Source organism: Rhinoderma darwinii, chromosome 3 (assembly GCF_050947455.1).
Source record: "Rhinoderma darwinii isolate aRhiDar2 chromosome 3, aRhiDar2.hap1, whole genome shotgun sequence".
NCBI lineage: Eukaryota > Metazoa > Chordata > Amphibia > Anura > Rhinodermatidae > Rhinoderma > Rhinoderma darwinii.
The window spans coordinates 291,185,291-291,205,796 of NC_134689.1; the positions used below are offsets into that span (position 1 = coordinate 291,185,291).

General features: G+C 41.4%; 1 protein-coding gene across 3 annotated transcripts in view; it reads left to right on the forward strand.

The window, feature by feature from the left end:
* The window catches only part of GABPB1 (GA binding protein transcription factor subunit beta 1), a 102,155-nt gene that overhangs the window by 62,492 nt on the left and 19,157 nt on the right, over positions 1 to 20,506 (forward strand). For 2 of the 3 annotated variants that reach the window (XM_075858054.1, XM_075858055.1), the window contains exons 7-8: positions 15,375 to 15,563; positions 18,615 to 18,730. In XM_075858054.1, coding sequence (XP_075714169.1) covers positions 15,375 to 15,563; positions 18,615 to 18,730 — 305 coding nt within the window. Of the gene's footprint in view, positions 1 to 15,374; positions 15,564 to 18,614; positions 18,731 to 19,076; positions 19,249 to 20,506 lie in introns of those variants that run through there. The other variant, XM_075858056.1, reaches the window with a different exon arrangement.

Here is a 20,506-nt window from a genome sequence, read left to right on the forward strand (position 1 = left end):
AGTCATTTTTACCAAGAAAATGGCTCTCAAGTAATGTATTTTTATAAAATGTATTGTATAAGTATGCGACGCGTTTCAAAGCCAGACTGGCTTCTTCATCAGGTGATTTGTAGTTTACCTGATGAAGAAGCCAGTCTGGCTATGAAACGCGTCGCATACTTATACAATACATTTTATGAAAATACATTACTTGAGAGCCATTTTCTTGGTAAAAATGACTGACTAAATCTAGCAGCGCCAGGGAGACAATCTGTATTTTTTTACCTGATACCTTCTCTCTATTCTTACACTGTAATTTTTTTCCAGCTTTCTACCCACATCACGAGGAAATACTGCAGGTGTAGATTCTGCCTGTAAAAGAGATACTATATTTGGTGCTGCTATTATTTCTTATGTTGTTGCAACTAATAATCAGCACCTGCAAATATATGTATAAGTATAATACAGTTTATGTTAAAGAGCAACAGTCGTTTAAAATAGTACAAGGCTGGATGGGAAACTTTGTAATATATCTTATTACGGAAGAATTCTTCTTTCTCCGCTTTTCAGACGCTTTTTACACTCTCTCCTAACTCACGCACTGATTACTAACTCTCAATTCACTGGTAAAATCTGTCTTCAGTAAGGCAGTAGTAATAGCAGGGAAATAGGGGATGGGAGGAAACCTCCAGCTCACCAGCTCCACGCTCCTGCGTTCGAATATCGCCCGGATCTCCGCGACGGCACACAGCAGGTAATGAGAACAAAAGAAAGAGAGGATCCAGCGATGAGTGATATAAGTGGGGAAACTCAGTTTCCACTTTATTGAGATGTAAGCAAACAAAGCTCTAAGGTACACCAGGAGGAATGACAAGGTGGTAGGGATGGCAAGTAGATCAAAGCCTACGCGTTTCAAGCACTGACTGTGCTCTTATTCATGGCTAGGTCAAGTGAGACCTAGCCATGAATAAGAGCACAGTCAGTGCTTGAAACGAGTAGGCTTTTATCTACTTGCCATCCCTACCACCTTGTCATTCCTCCTGGTGTTCCTTAGAGCTTTGTTTGCTTACATCTCAATAAAGTGGAAACTGAGTTTCCCCACTTATATCACTCATCGCTGGATCCTCTCTTTCTTTTGTTTTCAGTAAGGCACACTGAAGACAGATTATCAGCCTCACTGAGACATAAGGTTACAACTGCTGCCCATAGATGTTTGTGCAAAGAGGAAGGGGAGAAATGCTGCAGACAGAGGGACATACAGTGGTGCTTTTGCCGTTTCTAGTAAATGTTCTGCGATCTCACCACAGCGCTAAATCCACAGTAATACTGCTCATTATTGTAAATAGTCTCCTCCATGCTGCTTCTGCGTGAGTGTTTGATAGGGGAGCAGGATCTCCTCTTCTCTCTGTGCTGTGTATGGGAGACATCATAGTAGCTTGTCTCCTCCCTTTCTAGAGAGGAGTAGGTAAAAATGACAATTAGAAATGGAGTCTGCAGAGAAAGAAAACTGCGGATTAAATGCAGGTACAAGCCATATAATGGTGAGAAGACCACTTTCACTAAAAAAGACAATTCTGCTTGGAATAGTTGAAGGAAAAAATGAAAGTGTATGACCATTAAAATGAAAAATATGTTGTTTATGAGATAGCGTGTAAATATACTGCCTTTGTTCCAGGGAAGGCGAAAGCTGAGCTGGGAATAAGAGAGGGTGTTTGCTTTTTTGGGGGTGGCACCAACAGCATACATGATAGGGAAAGCTTACTCCTATTTACACAGTCGAGTCACATTATTATGACTACCTCCTGCTTTCGACATCGGCAACTCTTAGCCCATGAAGGAAGTGATGTGTTGTGGGCTGGCTTTGTGGGTATATAAAGTGTGTGATAGGCTGTCTGAACCCATCACTCGTTGTTGCCATGGGTAAAAGAGGCGATTTGTCAGAGTTGCAAAGAGGGATGATTATTGGCTTTCAGGCCAAGGGTGGCAGTATTTCTCAAACTGTGTAGTTTGTGAACTGTTCGCATGCTTCTGTGGTGAAAGTGTATCGTGAGTGGACAAATGGCACCATTGGGAATAACTGACGTGGAAATTGCAGAGCACCACGTGCCATTGATGTGAGAGGTGAATGTCGGCTACAAAGGCGCGCGAGGGCCTATTGACACGCTACAGTGCAGCAGCTCACTATGAAAATAAAAAAAACGGGTCTACCAGACATGCGTCTAAAACAACAGTTCAGCGAACCCTACTGCGTTTGTTGCTCCGAAGCAGACAGGTGGTCACTGCTCTAAAAATAACAAAGGTTCATCAGAAAAAAATGCCTTAAATTTGCACGCCAGTATCTGAATTGGACCACCTATGATTGGCAAAGGGTTGCCTTCTCCGATGAGTCACGTTTTCTGCTTCATCGTATGGATGGACGTTGGCGTGTCAGGAGAGAAAGATCAGAGAACAAACACCCTGCAACCATTGCTGGAAGAACGCAAGCTGGTGGCGGCAGCGTTATGGTCTGGGGGATTTTTTCATGGCCCCACTCATCTATGTGGAATGCACTCTGAACTGATTTGGGTGTGAATCCATCGTTGCAGAACACGTTCACCCATACATGCTGTTTGTCTTCTCTGGGGCAGATGGAATCTTCCTGCAAGACATTGCGACATGTCACACGGCTAGAAATGTCCAACAGTGGTTGGAAAAGCACGACCAAGACTTCCAAGTACTTCCGTGGCCCCCTAATTCACCAGACTTGAGCTCAATTGATCATCTGTGGGACCACCTCAATGGTCTTGTTCGCTCTATGGATCCTCCCCCACGCACCCTCCAGTAAATGTGGGATGCACTGCAGTCAGCATGGCTCCAGATACCTGAGACAACCTACCAGCACCTTTATTGAGTCACTCCCAGACCGACTATCTGCAGTCAGTACTGCACACGGCGGTTACTTTGGATATTAGCTGCTGGTCATAATAATGTGACTCGACTGTGTTGTTTCATTTGGAGTCTCTATTCATTTCAGCAATGGTGGATATGAGAGGAGCAAAGTGACAAATTGGCTGAAGTTGCCGAAACGGTGGTTCCTCACCTCAATTGGCAAACCTCGTGAAGTAATGGGAGACTAAAATATATACAATTAGGTTAATTTAAAATGTTCCTCTCTAATTTTAGTGACTAAAGTTCGGACCAATTAAGAATTGAACTGACCTTAGATGAATTCCACATGCCAGCAGAGTGCAGTACAGATCTCTCCAGATTTTGACTTCTCTGTAAAAAAATTCCAGCTTTGGGCTACCTGCGAGGGGAAGGACTGTTCGTGTACAGCTGCATTTATCTTACCAGGAATATATGCTGGATATTATTATTTTCCTTTGTATTATAGAGAACAGCTGGACCCGGCAGAGATACAAGGAAAATAAATCATGTCACTCACTGCTAATTTCTCGCTTCTACTTCAATATGTGGCTGCTGCTGGCTTTGCGTACATCTAGTGAGAGACTCAGATTAAAGTTGACCATACACATGAGGGTAAAGTTGTCAGAAACCCACCAATATCGACGGGAACAGACGATGATCCCATGTGTGTGTGGGCCTCCTAACTGGCCCCTGACAACAGATGTTATGGGGTTTATTGGGCATGTTGGATGTCAACATGCTTAATCCTTTGTTCCTACAGGAGGTGTCTGGCAGTGACCTAACTGTTACCTTCTCCCTATTGAAATAAACATACACGCTCCTTGCCATACGTGCATGTTTATGGTGGAGTCGGCATAAATAGCTGTCGGCTAATAACTACACACGGTTGCATATGTTTGGCTAGTCTACTATTTCACAAGCGGCTGTATCTTCCTCCTCTAGCTGGGTTGCATGGTAAACAGGAAAATCTTATTCCTTGGATTCTAAAACCTGCTGGATGGAATGCTATAACAATATTTTTTTAATGAAGTAAAGCTGGCCTGTTCCGGATACTCCATGTTGCATTCAGATGCTGTATAGAATAAGTTGTCGCCATGCCTGCTGCTGTGGAAATATTTTTTTTTTCTGTCAAAATTGAACAGTGTGGGTGTGGCCACAGATTAAGGGGGCACAGTTATATCTGTACTATTAAATCAAAACCACAGATGTTTTATGTATTTTTTTTTTATAGATATATATTATGTTTCATTCTGAAATCTATTTATGCTTAGATGGTGCTATATGCAATTTGTATATAATGCCACATAATTGTCTATTCCATGCCTGGAGTTTGAAAGCACCTTCATTATCATTATGACTGTCTTTTTGAATACAATTGACTAATTGTAAAGATGAAAGCTTGAATTATAGCAGAAATATCTTAGATCTTGGATTCTGTCATGACGTAAAAGCAATAATTGGTAGACAAAATAACAGAAATCAAAGAACACATTGGTGATGTTTGAGTAGCTTGCCTTTGTGGCAGATGATTGCAGGACAGATTGACAATTGGCTGCAGTTACCCTTAAGTATAGCCGTATTTCATTCTGATTTTAGTGTATCAGAAAATCGAACAACCCTTGTTTGACTTTTTGACTGAAATGTTTTTAAGCTAATGTACTTCATTTTAGCTACATGATCATCTCCCCAAATGCACATGTTGTACCAAGTAAACTTTACAATGACCCTGAAATTGTATTTCTTTATAAATCCCACTAGCTGCCTTAAATAATGCCATAGTCATAATAAACATTTAGGACTGGACAACTCTTAAATGGACACTAACTTTTCAAACAATTTATGCTAGTCTAATAGTATACCTGATGTAGAAGGACTTTGAAATTTATTTTAGTGGTATTATCCATGCAAATTCTGTGTGAAGTTACTGCCACTAGTTGTCTCCCTTCCTGTAATCTGCTGTCCACCGACTGTAGTCAAGCAAAGTCCGTTCCTGGTTACCAAGCAGAATTGAGGGTTTGCAGAAGGTGGGGGTGTGTCACTTCACTGCCTTGCTATAACAGACTATGGAGGGGGGAAGGGGGAGCAGGAGGAGGAAGCAGAGAGAGTGTTAGTCAGAGAGGGGAGGGGTGAGCAGGGGGAGGAAGCAGGAGCAGAGTGAGAAACACACTGATATCTTGCCTGCAGCTGTGTCTCTACATCACCCCAGTGCTGGATTCTCTGCTACACTGCTCATTACTGCTGTATAATTTCCTCAATGTGGCAGCAACTTATATATACAGTGCCCACCAAAAGTTCCGGAACACCCTCATAACTTTTGAATGGCTCGAGACAGAGGGTTGAAATTTGGTGGGATTTAATGGGGTCATAAAATCTACCAGTTGACGCAAAAAAAACAAACACCCCCATTCCCTTGGGGATGGTGGGATGGGCGGGGGCAGCAAAATCTTAAATGGCATGGGGGGTCGATTGGGGGCTCATTTGAAAGCTCTTTTCAATAGGAAAACAATGCCGAAATCAATTTTGAGATAGGATTTTTTTCGTTGAGATACTTAACTCTTTTGTTTTAATTCGTTTTATTTAAAATGTTGCAGATGGGATGAAGGGCAAACAAGTGCACCAAGAAAATAAATCATGTGACATCACAGGGGATACAGAAGGAAAAAAAAAAGAAAAGGGAAGGAGTAATCAGCAACATTCAAATCTTTGACATTTTTTCAGTAACAACTCTTAAACAACAATAAAACCTGTTGTCTATGCCGTTAAAATATCACGAGTGTATGCAATAGGCAAAACAATAACCAAATAAGGTTAGGGACATACATCATGAACCAAAAGTTAAGGTTCCTCTACGTCCAAAGTCTCTGGAGTATTTAACCAGGGACCCCATATTTTAAATAATTTATTCGGACATCCTCTATGTTGATACACTAATCGTTCATATGTTACTACTGTATTTACAAGACCTCTCCATTGAGCAACCGAGGGCGTGTTATCAGCCATCCAGCGAATAGCTATGGCCTTCCTAGCCAAAAACAAGGTTTCTTTCAAGAAAATTTGCATGTAGTGTGGCCAAATCTCTTCATCTAAGATACCAAATAAAGCAACCTTAGGGGAAATGGGCACATGGGACAGTAAAGGGAGGATAAGAAGTTAAATATTTGTGCCTAAAAATCTGAAATATATGGACAGTTCCACATAAGATGCCAGAAATCTGCATCCAAACAATGGCATCTGTGACACTCCGTTGTGGGTATTCTACCCATTTTATGCAGTCTAATAGGGGTCAAATAGGATTGGTGTACAATATATAACTGTATCAATTTATTATTTATTGCTGGGGAAACCGACATATGAGAGCTAAACACTGCATCTTTATCATCCAATGCAAGTTCTGGAATTTGCCCCAACCATCTCTCAAACACAGGCAACTGCATCGAAGTGAGCTTGGAAGAGAGTAGATGGGTGTACAGTGCTGATATGAGGCCCTTAGGTCCCTGTGACTTCAAGATACCAATAAGGGGATAGAACAATATAACACTAATGTTTGGCGGAAACTGAGAGTGGACGGCATGGCGAAGCTGAAAATTATCTATACCACTGTACGTGAGGAAAGTCGTAAGCCTCTCTCAGGCCCCATGCACACGAACGTAAAAACGGCCGTAATTACGGCACGTTTTTACGGGCCCATGGACTTCTATTGGCCACGGGTACCTCCCCGTATGCTTACGGGAAGGTGTCCGTGCCGTTGAAAAATATAGAACACGTCCTATTTCAGGCCGTAATTACGGCAAGGGCAGGCCCATAGAAGTCTATGGGGCTCCCGTAATTACGGGTGACTACGTGTGTGCACCTGTAATTACGGGAGCGTTGCTAGGCGACGTGAATAGTCGCTGTCCAGGGTGCTGAAAATCTGCAGTAACTGTTTCAGCACCCTGGACAGAAACTACCGATCACCATATAGATCAACCTGTAAAAAAAAAAAAAAAGACGTTCATACTTACCCAGAACTCCCTGCTTCTTCCTCCAGTCCGGCCTCCTACAGGATGACGTTTCAGCCCATGGGACCGCTGCAGCCAATCACAGGCTGCAGCGGTCTCATGGACTGCCGCGTCATCCAGGGAGGTCACGCTGGATGTCGAAAGAGGGACGTGTCACCAAGACAACGGCCGGGTAAGTATGAATTTCTTTTACTTTTACTGCGGAAAGGGCTGCCCCTTCTCTTTATCCTGCACGGATAGAGAGAAGGGCTGCCGATTAATGCAGTGCAATTTTGCAGCGAAAACGTGCCCGTAAATACGGGTGGAATACTGGTGACACCGGACCCGTATTTACGGGCACGGGTCCGTAAATACTGGTGCAAAACGGGTCGAATACGTGTGAAGAAGGACCCGTATTTACGGGAGGACAAAAATAAGTTTGTGTTCATGAGGCCTTAACTGCAGGATTGTAACAAAGGAGCCCTCAGCAAAAACATCTCCAACCCTCCCCACACCTAAGTCTTGCCAAAAGCATGAGTCTGATAAACTAAGTAGTGAAGGTAAGGTAGGATTATTCCATAGAGGCTGTTCCGGGAGAACATCATTATATTGCAATATATTTTTAGCAGTGCGCCATACTATTAAGGCCATTCTATGCAAGGGGAGCAATGCTGCAGGTCACGTAAAATGAGGATACTCTAAGTAAGAAGAGAAGAGTGTTACCCGCCACTAGAGAGGCCAAATACCTAGTTGAGTCCAACAGAGGTTCATCCAAAAAACAGTCCCTAATGCCTCGCAACTGGCCTGCTAAGTAATAAATGTGCAAGTCAGACAGTGCCATGCCCCCATCTGCTTTGATGCGCTGTAGGGTAGCGAGTTTAAGTTTAGACCGAGAGGTGCCCCAGATGAATTTAATAAGTAGGGAGTGCAGTGAACGGAAATATGAATGAGGGACAGAAACCGGCATATGCAGCAATATATACAAGCATTTAGGTTGGACGACCATCTTAATAAAATTGATCCGACCAGCAATTGACAATGGCAATTTAGACCACAACTTCAATTTCTGACTTAGGGTGAGTTAGTAACGGATCTATAGTTTCAGCCAGTACACCATTGTGGTCCAGAACCATCACAATTCCCAAATATGTAAACCTGCAAACCACTTCCAAACCACATTGTGACACTATCGGATCCAGAGTTTTGCCAATTTACCTTTAACCCTGAAAATATGGAGAAAGTGTCAAGTAAATTAACAGCAAGACCAAAGGACTCAGTAGGATTATGTAGGAAAAGGACCATGTCATCTGCATATAGACCTACCACACTAGTAATCCCCCTCCAATGCATACCCGTTATCATAGGGGTAGAACATAAACGAATCGCTATAGCCACTATAGCTATTGCAAACAAGGCCGGTGAAAGAGGGCAACCCTGTCGTGTTCCTCTGGCGAGGGGGAAGGAGTCGGAGGGAATGCCATTTACCACTACATTAGCCCTAGGAGACTTATACTGCGATACTTTAAAGTTACCATCTTCATTATCGGCTAACCGCCAGTGTTCGCATTACCCAAAGGTAAAATCCTAAATGTGTGTGGGCGCGTGTGTGAGCTTGGGAATGTCACATCAAGGTGACTTTAAATTACGTATTATTGCAATCGGCCTCGGCAATACAAAATGGACCTTGTCTACGATTGTAACTTGATTTCATGTGTACACATTTCGATAGTCGCTTGTGAAGTTCAGAGTGCGCTAATTCGGAGAGTAATTTTCATTTTTGTACATTTCTATTGTCATATCACAAAATGCATTTGACCGAAACAGAAAGGATCACTTTATTGATGATGAGGGGGTATGGCGAAGAAAATATAAGATCCTATCGAGAAGTAGCGGTTTTATTCAATGCCACTTATCCTATCCGTGATCCAATTTCATTGTCCACTGTTAAAAGAACTGTTTATTGTTTCGATATAACTGATTCAATTAACCCTTTAAGGACACAGCCTGTTTTGGCCTTGTGGACACAGCCGATTTTTGCAAATCTGAAATGTTACCTTATGTGGTAATAATTCCAGAATGCTTTTGCCTATCCAAGCGATTCTGAGTTTGTTTTCTCGTGACATATTGTACTTTATGATACTGAAAAAATGTGGTCGTTAAATTCAATATTTATTTTAAAAAAACGCAAATTTAGAGAAAATTTGCAGAAATCTGCATTTTTCTAAATTTTAATGTATCTGCTTGTAAAACAGATCATAATACCACATAAAATATTTACTAGTTAACATTTCCCATATGTCTACTTTATGTTTGCAAAGTTTTTTGAACGTCCTTTTATTTTTCTAGGATGTTACAAGGCTTAAAACTTTAGCTGTAATTTCTCGCATTTTCAAGAAAATTTCAAAAGGCTATTTTTTTCAGGGACCAGTTCAGTTTTGAAGTGTCTTTGAGGGCCTTATATATTAGAGAGTCCCCATAAATCACCCCATTTTAAAAACTGCACCCCTCAAAGTATTCAAAACCACATTCAGAAATTATTTTAACCCTTTAGGCGTTTCACAGGAAATAAAGCAAAGTAGAGGGGAAATTTACAAATGTCAATTTTTTTAACGAAATGTATATGTAATACAGTTTTTTCTGTAAGGGTATGTTCACACGCCCGAATTACGTCCGAAAATAGCGCCTCAATAGCGCTGACAAACATCTGCCCATTGAAAGCAATGGGCAGACGTTTGTCTGTTCACACGAGGTGTAATTTACGCGCCGCTGTCAAATGACGGCGCGTAAATAGACGCCCGCGTCAAAGAAGTGACCTGTCACTTCTTTGGCCGTAATTGGAGCCGTTATTCATTGACTCCAATGAATAGCAGCGCCAATTACGTCCGTAATGGACGCGGCGTTCAAGCGCCTGCACATGCCGTTACGGCTGAAATTACGGGGATGTTTTCTCCTGAAACATCCCCGTAATTTCAGCCATTACGGACGCCCTCGTGTGAACATACCCTCACACAGAAGGTTTTACGAGAGAAACGCAACTCAATATTTATTGCCCAGATTCTGCAGATTTTAGAAATATCCCACATGTGGCCCTAGTGTGGTAATGGACTGAAACACAGGCCTCAGAAGCAAAGGAGCACCTAGTGGATTTTGGGGCCTCTATTTTATTAGAATATATTTTAGGCACCAAGGCAGGTTTGAAGAGTTCTTGTGGTGCCAAAATAGTGGAAACCCCCCAAAAGTGACCCATTTTGGAAACTACACCCCTCAAGGAATTTTGAAAATCAAGAGGTATAGTTAGCATTTTGAGCCCACAGTTTTTTTGCTAAATTTATTGGAACTTGTCTGTGAAAATGAAAATCTACTTTTTTTCTGAAAAAACGTACAATGTTTTAGTGTTTACAAGGCATAAAGGAGAAAAAGCACCCAAACATTTGTAAAGCAATGTCTCCCGATTACAGCAATACCCCATATGTGGTAATAAACGGCTGTTTGGACCCACGGCAGGGCTCATAAGGGAACGAGGGCCATTTGGATTTTGGAGCGCAGATTTTGCTGGAATGGTTTTCGGTGCCATGTCGTGTTTGCAAAGCCCTGGAGGGACCACAACAGTGGAAACTCCCCAAAAGTGACCCCATTTTGGAAACTACACCCCTCAAGGAATTTTTCTAGGGGTATAGTTAGCATTTTGACCCCACACGGTTTTTGCAGAATTTATGGGAATTATGCAGTGAAATTGAAAATCTAAATTTTTTTCTAATAAAATGTAGTTTTAGCTCAGATTTTTGGGTTTTTACAATAGATAAAGGAGAAAAAACACCCCAACATTTGTAAAGCAAACTCTTCTGAGCACAGAAGGGGTGTAGTGAGCATTTTGACCACACAGGTTCTTTTTTTCTATTAGAAATGAATGCTCAGTGGATGGTGCAAAGTGAAAATTGCAAATTTCCACAGGTACAGTATATGCCATTTTAGTGCACAATATTTTGTGCCAAGTTCTTGCCATTTTAGACAAATACCTCAAACTGTTAAGCGTGTTCTCCCGGGTATGGCGATGCCATATATGTGGACGTAAACTGCTGTTTGGGCACGCTGCAGGGCTCAGAAGGGAGGGAGCGCCATTTTGCTTTTGGAGCGCAGATTTTGCTTAGTAATAGTTTTGTTTGGGGTTTTGTTGGTATTTCAGTTTATGATGTGGGGGCATATGTAATCTGTGCAGAGAACATCGGGGCATAATAAGGGTATAATAATGGGGTAAATAAACAATATTTCATAGATCTGTGGCCGGTGTCGCACTGATAAATGGTGCCAGATGTTATCCACTTTTGGACACTCTGCACATTTTGCAACGCCATATTCTGAGAGCCAGAACTTCTTTATTTTTTCTTCACCAGAGCTGTGTTAGGGCTTATTTGTTGCGGAACAATCTGTAGATTTCATTAGTACCATTTTGGGGTACATGCGATTTTTTTGATCACTTTGTATTGCAAGCAAGGTGACCAAAAACTAGCAATTCTGATGTTTTTATTATTTCTTTTTTTACGGCATTCTCCATGCGGTATGAATGACCATTTTACTTTATTCTGCGGGTCGATACGATTACGGTGATACCAGATGTATATATTTTTTCTTATGCTTTGCAGCGTCTGCACGATAAAATCACTTTTGTTTCAAATAATTTATTTTTTGTGTCACCATATTCTGAGAGACATAACTTTTTATTTTTCCGTCAAAAAAGCTGTGGGAGGGCTTGTTTTTTGCGGGACGGGCTGCAGTTTTGTAATGGTATAATTTTGGGGTACATGCAACTTTTAGATCCCTCTTTTTATTCTGTTTTACGAGGGGTAGTGACTAACAAACAGCGATTCTGGAATAGTTTTTTTATTGATTTTTTTACGGTGTTCACCGTGCGGGTAAAATAGCGTGATATTTTTATAGCATGGGTCGTTACGGACACGGGGATACCACGTATGTGTTCTTTTTTTAAATGTTTTTTGGGTTTTCCTATAATAAAAGACTTATTATAGGAAAAAAGGCTGTTATAGTGTTTTTTTAACTTATTTTTTTTAACTTTTTCACAACATTTTTATTAACTTGTTTTAACTTTTTTTTAGGGGACTTGAAGGCATGAAGCCCTGATCGCTATTCTAATACACTGCACTACCTACATATTCACTGACAGCAAGCCTATTAGGCTTCGCCTCCCGGCGGGGCATATTAGGCTTCTGTACTAGGAAGCGATTGTTAGTCTACGGTTGCCATAGCAACCATCCTAACACCCGCGTGTGCCGATGGTTGTCATTAGCAACTATAGGGTGTGATCTAATCACTTAGATGCAGCAATAGCTGCATCTAAGGGGTTAATCGGCCGGATCGGAGCCTACCTCCGGTCCTTGCCGTTAGAGTCTGTTTGTGACAAACAGCTGACACCCGCGCCCGTGGCAACAATCATGGTTGCAGACAGGCTAGAAGACACTTCGATGCATCGATCGCGTTGATCGATGCATCTAAGGAGTTAATAGGCCGGATCGGAGCCTAGCTCCGGTCCTGGCCATTGCAGCGGGGTGTCGGACAGCTGATAACCGGCGGTGAAAGCGCTGGTTCAGCTTCTGAGTCAGCGCCATCACATACACCTTCTTAGGGAGCTGTGATCGGTCAGTCTGCTGTGACTGACCAATCACAGCAATCGCTGGCAGGGGACAGCGGTGATTGGTCCCCTGCCGTCTTACTGTGCCAATCAACTGTCCTAAACAGTTAACGGCACAATTCTGTCACCTTGTCCTTTGACAGGGTGACCGTTTTTAGCCAGGACGCACCGGTACGTCCCGGTGCCTTAAAGCACTGCAATACAGGACGTACCGGTGCATCCTGGTGCGGTAAGGGGTTAAGGACGCACCAAGATCCGGTAGACCCAAACATTCTAGTAATGATAAAAAAGCTTTAGATGTTCTGCTGACTGTATATGATATTCCTCATACATCTGTCTCGAGTGGAGCACAACAAGCGACTACGAAAATGTGTACACATGAAATCATGTTCCAATCTCAGACAAGTTCCATTTTGTATCGCCGAGGCCGATTTGTTATAATACGTAATTTAAAGTCACCTTGATATGACATTCCCAAGCTCACAGACGCGACCACACAAATTTAGGATTTTACCCGCGTTGTACATTTTGAGTAATTCTAAACACCGGTGGTAGCCGATAATGAAGATGGTAACTTTAAAGTTAAACATCTCAGCGAAAAAATCCTATCTCAAAATCTATTTACGGCACTGTTTTTGTATTGAAAGGAGCTTTCAAATGAGCCCCTACTCGACCCCCCCACCCGTGCCATTTAAGATTTTGCTGGCCCCGCCCACCCCACCGCCCCCAAGGGCACAGCTTGAAAATGCTTCCATTGAGGAAGTGAAACGTCACATTTGTTGGGTGAATAAACATCACGTTTTTTCTTTGAGTGCTGCTTCCGTGCTCCTATTTTCTTGTTATATACCATAAGGGGAGAAGTCACTCCTACTATTTGAAGCTTAGCACCGAGCATTTATTTGGTATATTGCACTAGTGCTGCTCCTACCTGCGTTACGTTTTTTTTATATATATATATATATATATATATATATATATATATATACATACATACACTTTGTTCAGTATATAGAAGACCTGATAGCGGTTAGGCTCCGCCCACTTGCTCAGAGACAACTGATTATTAGAGTCCGCGGAGGGGAAAACTGCTAAATGGCACATATAACTCTATATCTTCCCATTATAAGACTTCTAACAGCTTATTCTGAAAAAGTGAGTTATACTTTAAAAGTGGTACTCATTAGGGAGCTGGAAAATGTACAATTTACTTATCATTAGTTGCCTTACAAATTATACTGCATACAGTGTTCATTGAAAGAAAGACAAATGAGCATCTGTTTCAAAATGCTGTTTTCCCACAAATTATTTTAGAATCCTATAATAAATATATTTTGCATCATGTGATTATTTTCCCGTTCTAACACTTTCGTTCTGAAGATTCTCTTTTTTTAATCGGTAATATTCATTGTAGAGCCCATATCCAGGCCCTTTTAGAATACATAATTTAGCAGCTTCCTCAACATCAGGTGTGCACACCCTCCTGCCTGGGGGCCACGTTCAGTGTGTTCTTCAGCCCCCAACCATTGGTAACCAGATATGCTTGTCTGTGTCCAGTTAGTATAAAAAGATAAGACTGACAAAAGACAACCATATTCTTCTGAAGCAAAGAACAGATTTTTGTCATTTCATGGCAGCTCCGTTCTCTCTTCCCTGCACTGATCATAGATCTCAGTACAGGTCTTGGAAGATACATGTAAGCACCCTCTATTGGCCTCTGTGACATGCATTGGACTAGGCATAACACAGTGCATCAGTTTTACCCCGAGTGCTTCATGAAAGTCAAATTGCCCCTGGGGGTAGTACAGTCTGACAATGTGGCCATTAGACCGGAAAAGGTTGTTCATGCTGACAGTTGACTGGCATGTGGCCTCACATACACTGCTGAGCTACAGTGGCTGTCAATGGTCAAAGCCCATGATGAACAAGTGTTACCCCATAGACCCATTCAGAAATAGGCAAACCACTTAAGAGTCATTCACATCCAATTGAACGCTATGAAAATCTTTGGTGTTTTTATTTATATATGTTTATATATATTGATTTTATTTTTTATGTATTGTACGTGGTTTTTTTGCATACTAATAATTTTTTCCAATACAGTTTTATTAAGAATTTTGTTTTGTTTTAGAGCTGCAGCTTTTATGTATCCGCTGTAAGAGAAGTCAGTCAGCCGGACTGCCTGCACCTATGTCCCTCTGACACCCAATCTAACCATAATACCAAACAAATCTAAGTTTATCAACTTAGATGTGTTCGGTATTCGGGTTAGATTGGGTGTCACAGGTATATAGGAGCCGCTGTCAGCCGAGCGTCCGTCTAGCTAACCGACTGATTTGGCTTACAGGGGTGTTATTCAGCTTCTATGTATAGTGGATACTGAAAAGCTGCAGCTCTGAAACCAAAATTTTTGAATAAAACTATATTAAAAAAAAAAGTATTAGTATTCAAAAAACACATACATTACCTTAAAAAATATATAAAAAAACCATCAAAGGTTTTCATAGCCTTTAAGGTTTATAGACATCATACTCTCCGGATAATATAGAAATAAGATAGCCCTGATTATACCTTTTATATAGTCCCCAACCAGCGGTGTGGCGACTTAGATGTGGCTCTTGACCATCACTCAAATTCAAATGTGACTTGCAAGGTACAAAAAGTTGGGGAACATCTGCCTTATAAGGTTTTGACACAGTACACGATTTGGTGTAAAAAAAAATACAATAAATAACAATAATACAAAGATGTTTGTGTTGCAAGGTAATGTTTTATATCACACATCCAAACCCTGTTCAGAATCTTCTGAAGTTGCACACAGAAATGCCTTTTGTTTTGTACTTAAGTTCCCTTATCATTGTATTATCTAGTGGTAGCTACAGAAGAAGTGGTAACTGCTGAGTCCGTGGATGGTGCAATTCAACAAGTTGTTAGTTCTGGTGGGCAACAAGTCATCACGATAGTGACAGATGGCATCCATCTTGGTAATCTTCAGTCTGCTATCCCATCAAGTGGCATAGGTCAGCAAATTATTGTCACAATGCCGGATGGCCAACAAGGTATGTAAAAAAAATCAATTGTAAAAGGAGTTATCCAACTTAACAAAAAAAAACCTTTAGGGCATTCTCGCATGTGCCACCTAAGTGGGTACCTGTTTTTGGTAAAACTTTGTATTGATCTGCTCCCTTGTGGCGTCCTTGTTCACTAGAGCTGCATCTTAAAACATGGTCGACCACTGCGCTTGTCTCACCACCCAAAGTCCCATGATTCTAACTGTTCCTCCCTCTCCTGATTTATCCACCCTCCTCACCTGTGTTCTTTCGTTCAGTGGGAGTTGCAGCCACTGTAAGGGTTTATTCTGACGAACGTATAATAGGTCCGTGCAACGCGCGTGATTTTCACGCGCATCGCACGGACCTGTGTTAGTCAATGGGGCCGTTCAGACTGTCCGTGACTTTCACGCAGCGTATGTCCGCTGCGTAAAACTCACGGCATGTCCTATATTTGCCCGTTTTTCGCGCATCACGCACCCATTGAAGTCAATGGGTGCATGAAAACCACGCACGGCACACGGACATGATGCGCGCTACAGTAGTCAAAACTATGAATGAAAACAGAAAAGCACCACTTGCTTTTCTGTTTACAAACATAAAAATAGAGTGTCATAATGATGGTGGCTGCAGGAAAATCACGCAGCCACGAATCATATCCTGCTGACACACGGAGCTGTTATGGACCTTTTGCGCGCGCAAAACGCACACGCTCGTGGGAATCCGGCCTTAGAGAAACATCACATAATCAATGATGTTATATATTCTGGGCACGCTGAGAGGGGGCACGTGATTAGAAATGTCACAGATCCGGCGAGTGTACAGCGGCAGTGGTGTCAAGTGACATGTTTGCAGAGCAGCGAAACTGAGCATCTACAAAAAGAAAGCATATTAGTAAGTGGCCTAAATATGTGTAAAAGTTTATATGTGTGTGTGTGTAGAGTGCTAATATGAATGTTTGAAACAAAAAGTTTAGGTCTCCCTTTATCCTCCACCTCATATTTTACATATAGGAACCAATTAGATTACCATTTTGCTTGTGAAGGATAGAAAATTAAAGTAGGCTTCCACTTTTTTGACGTGGATTACTCCTTTTTGTTCCTAACACCTGGTGGCACTCGAAACTGCATTACTAGGCTTTGCTGCCTTAGGGGCTGTTCAGTTTTTCTATATGGGATGGGGATGAAAGACACTCAATTATTTATAAATAATTTATTGTTTACATTACGTCAGATATACTCTGGAGATATACGTCGCCCGTTGGGTGCCGTTGTAAACAAAAAATTTATACCACAATGTATACTTTTTAATTTAAAAACAATGTATGCTGACTAATGCCTCCCCGACTTATAACAAAAGGACTTTCTTTTGGCATATGGCTGGTTAATGGGGTCCTATGGATACAGTTGGTGTATGCCCCGGGAGCTATTCTGGATGTAGCAAAGCCCATAAAGTTAAAGACGTTTCCCCCCTAAAAGACATTTATCGCCTATCCACAGGATAGGCGATAAATGTATAATCGTTGGGTTCCCCTCGACTGGTTCCCCCACCGATCACCAAAACAGTGGTCCCAATCCCCCTTTTCTTCTCATGATCGCAGTGAGGAGGATTTTGAATGGAGTCTGTGGATAGGTGATAAATGCTTTCAGTGTGTAAACCCCTTTAAGTTACATCAACAGCTTGAAACTTACAGACCAAATATTTTTATTAACCCCTTAGTGACCACTAATACGCCTTTTAACGTGATCCACTACTGGGCTTTAGGCTAGGCTGACGCCTTTTCACGTCAGCCTAGTCTAAGTCCTGCACGCACGGGTCTCCCGTGCAGGCAGGATCCGGGGCTCTGCTGTCTGATGACAGCTGAGCTCCTGCTCCAACGCCCCCGATCGAAGTTTACTTCGATCGCGGCCGTTTAACCCGTTAAATGCCGCCGTCAATAGCGACCGCGGCATTTAACTTTGTTTACAGAGGGAGTGCGCTCCCTCTGTCACCCATCGGCGGCCCGCGAATGAAATCGCGGGTCTCCGATGGGGTGTCATGGCAGCCGGGGGACTGAAAAAAGCCCCCAGGTCTGCCCTGGACATATGCCTGTTAGGACGCGCCGGAGTGTAAATCTGACAGGCAATAATGCTCTGGTATACGAAGTATACCAGAGCATTATAGCAGCGATCGGAACATCGCACAGTAAAGTCCCCTAGTGGGACTAATAAAATCAGTCATCAAAGTGAAATAAATATTATTAATAAAAAGTACAGTAAAAAAATAAATAAAACCATTTTTTTCCATAAAAAGTGGTTTTATTTAGTAAAAGTGTAAAAAAAAAAAAAAAAGTACACATATGTGGTATCGCCGCGACCGTAATGACTCCGTTAATAAAGTTAATATGTATTTTAAACCGTAAAGTGAACACCGTAAAAAAAAAACGCAAAAAACTATGGCGAAATTGCAATTTTTTTCCATTGCCCCCCAAAAAAGTCATAATAAAAATGAATCAATAAGTCCCATGTACCCCAAAACAGTACCAATCAAAACGACGTCTTGTACCGCAGAAAACATGCCCAAAAAATCACATTGATGGAAAAATAAAAAAATTACGGCTCTTGGAAAGCGACGATGCAAAAACAAATAATTTTAGTTCAAAAGTGTTTTTATTGTGCAAAAGTCGTAAAACATAAAAAAACCTCCACATATGTGGTATCGCCGTGATCGTACCGACCCATAGAATAAAGGTAACATGTTATTTACGTCGCATAGTGAACGGCGTCAATTTAAAAACGCATAGAACAATGGCAGAATTTCAGGTTTTTTTTATAATCCCCCCCAAAAAGGTTAATAAAAGTTAATATAAAAATTATATGTACCCAAAAATGGTGCTATTAAAAAGCACAACTAATCCCGCAAAAAACAAGTCCTCATACAGCTGTGTAGACGAAAAAATAAAAACGTTATAGCCCTTTGAATGCGACTATAGAAAAACAAATAAAATAGCTTGGTCATTAAGGCCTAAAATGGGCTGGTCACTAAGGGGTTAATGGAGTATTCTTGTTTTTATTGTTGTAGTATTGACGGTTCCAGCAACTGACATGGCAGAAGAGACAGTAATCAGTGAAGAGCCCCCTTCTAAAAGACAGTGCATTGAGATTATTGAGAATCGGATGGACTCTGCAGAGATTGAGGTAATGTCAAGAAGTTTTGTTTTTGATTTTTCCATTGGAAATCTGATTTTGAGGTATATGTTCCATGCACAAGTAGTATGTTTACCACAGTGGCACATTCCAATCTGTAGCCCTATCCTGCTTTACTGGCTTGTTTATTACACGTGAGGCTCTATGGAATTTGTACTTTGTAGTTATATTAGTGTAACAAACTTTATTTTCACGATTTTATTTTTGTGCTTGAAGTTTACCAATATGTCCACAGCGTGTATTTTACTTTCTTGCGTTTAACTGAATTATTACTCGTTATTTTTCCGATACTTTTAAATGGCTGACACTTGATAATATGTTCCTCTTTATTGTGCAGTCTGTGGAAGGAAGATACCTTATGAATATACAATATCTCTGATTTGCCTCATCTCTGATTTTACCATTTACATGATGTGAAAGTGCCTTCAACTATCACAGGTGTGCGGTTCTTACAAATTTAACAGCACTTTTGGGTGTCACTTTTCAGTACTGCCACCGTCTTTTTTTTTTTTTTTTCTTTTTTTTTTTTTTTATATAATTGGATCTCTCTGTTACACCTGTCTTATTACTTTGATGCTTTTGTTTTGCTGGCATAAAGGCCTCAAATTTATAGAAAGTTAGTAAAAGTCCTGTGACACTTTCTGATGAGTAGTTTAGTAAAGTGTCACATGCCTTTGTAGATTCAAATACAGTAATCTGCAATAAAATACAGGACTTTATTTTTCATTTAAATTAAGCATACAGATCCTTAAAAATAAAATGTATTCCTCAAGCATTTTCACAATCCTCTGGCAGTGTGCTTTAAGCCATGGCATCACTTAAAGGGGAATTTCACTCTTTACCCTCTCAGGCTTGGCACCTGAGGTTTTGAAAATTCAAGTGCTTGTTGTACAGTACCACATAGTGTATGTAGCTCTTAGGACAGGCAGCCTAAATTGTCCTGTTTAGAAATCAAACAATTCATGTGCCTATTCTGATTGGCCTTTGGTATTTAACCCCTTCCCGACATCCGCCGTATATATACGGCGCACGCCGGGTGGGGGAATATGGAGCGGGCTCATGGGCTGAGTCCGCTCCATAGAGCGAATGTGTCGGCTGTGTGTTACAGCCGACACTTCCGGGTTACGAGCGGGATCGCGCTTGTTTAACCCGTTAAATGCCGCGTTCAATAGAGATCGCGGCATTTAAATTACTAAAAACGGGGACGACCCCCTGTAACGTCTCCACGGCCCCCCTGCGGCGAGATCGGGGGGAGCCGTTGGTTCACACGGCTGCCTGGGGGTCTGACGAAGTCCCCCAGGTCCGCCATCTTGGTACTCCTAAGAAGCTCTGCCTCCGGCAGGGCTTCATAGGAGACTGTCAGAATCACGATATACTGCATTACATTAGTATTGCAGTATATCGTGCAAGCGATCTAACGATCGCTGGTTGAAGTCCCCTAGGGGGACTAATAAAAAATTTAAAAATTAGTTAAATAAAGTTGTTTTTTTTTGTGTAAACAAAAATAAAATATTAAAAGTTCAAAAAACCCCCCTTTTCCCATTTTCCCCCTAGAGCATAGTAAAAAATTAAATAAATAAACATAATTGGTATCGCCGCGTCCGTAAAAGTCTGAACTATCACAATACATCATTATTTAACCCGCACGGTGAACGACGTAAAAAAAACAAAATTGTAAACGCCAGAATCTCTATTTTTTGGTCACCTAATCTCCCACAAAAAATGAAATAAAAAGTGATCAAACTGTCACATTTACACCAAAATGGT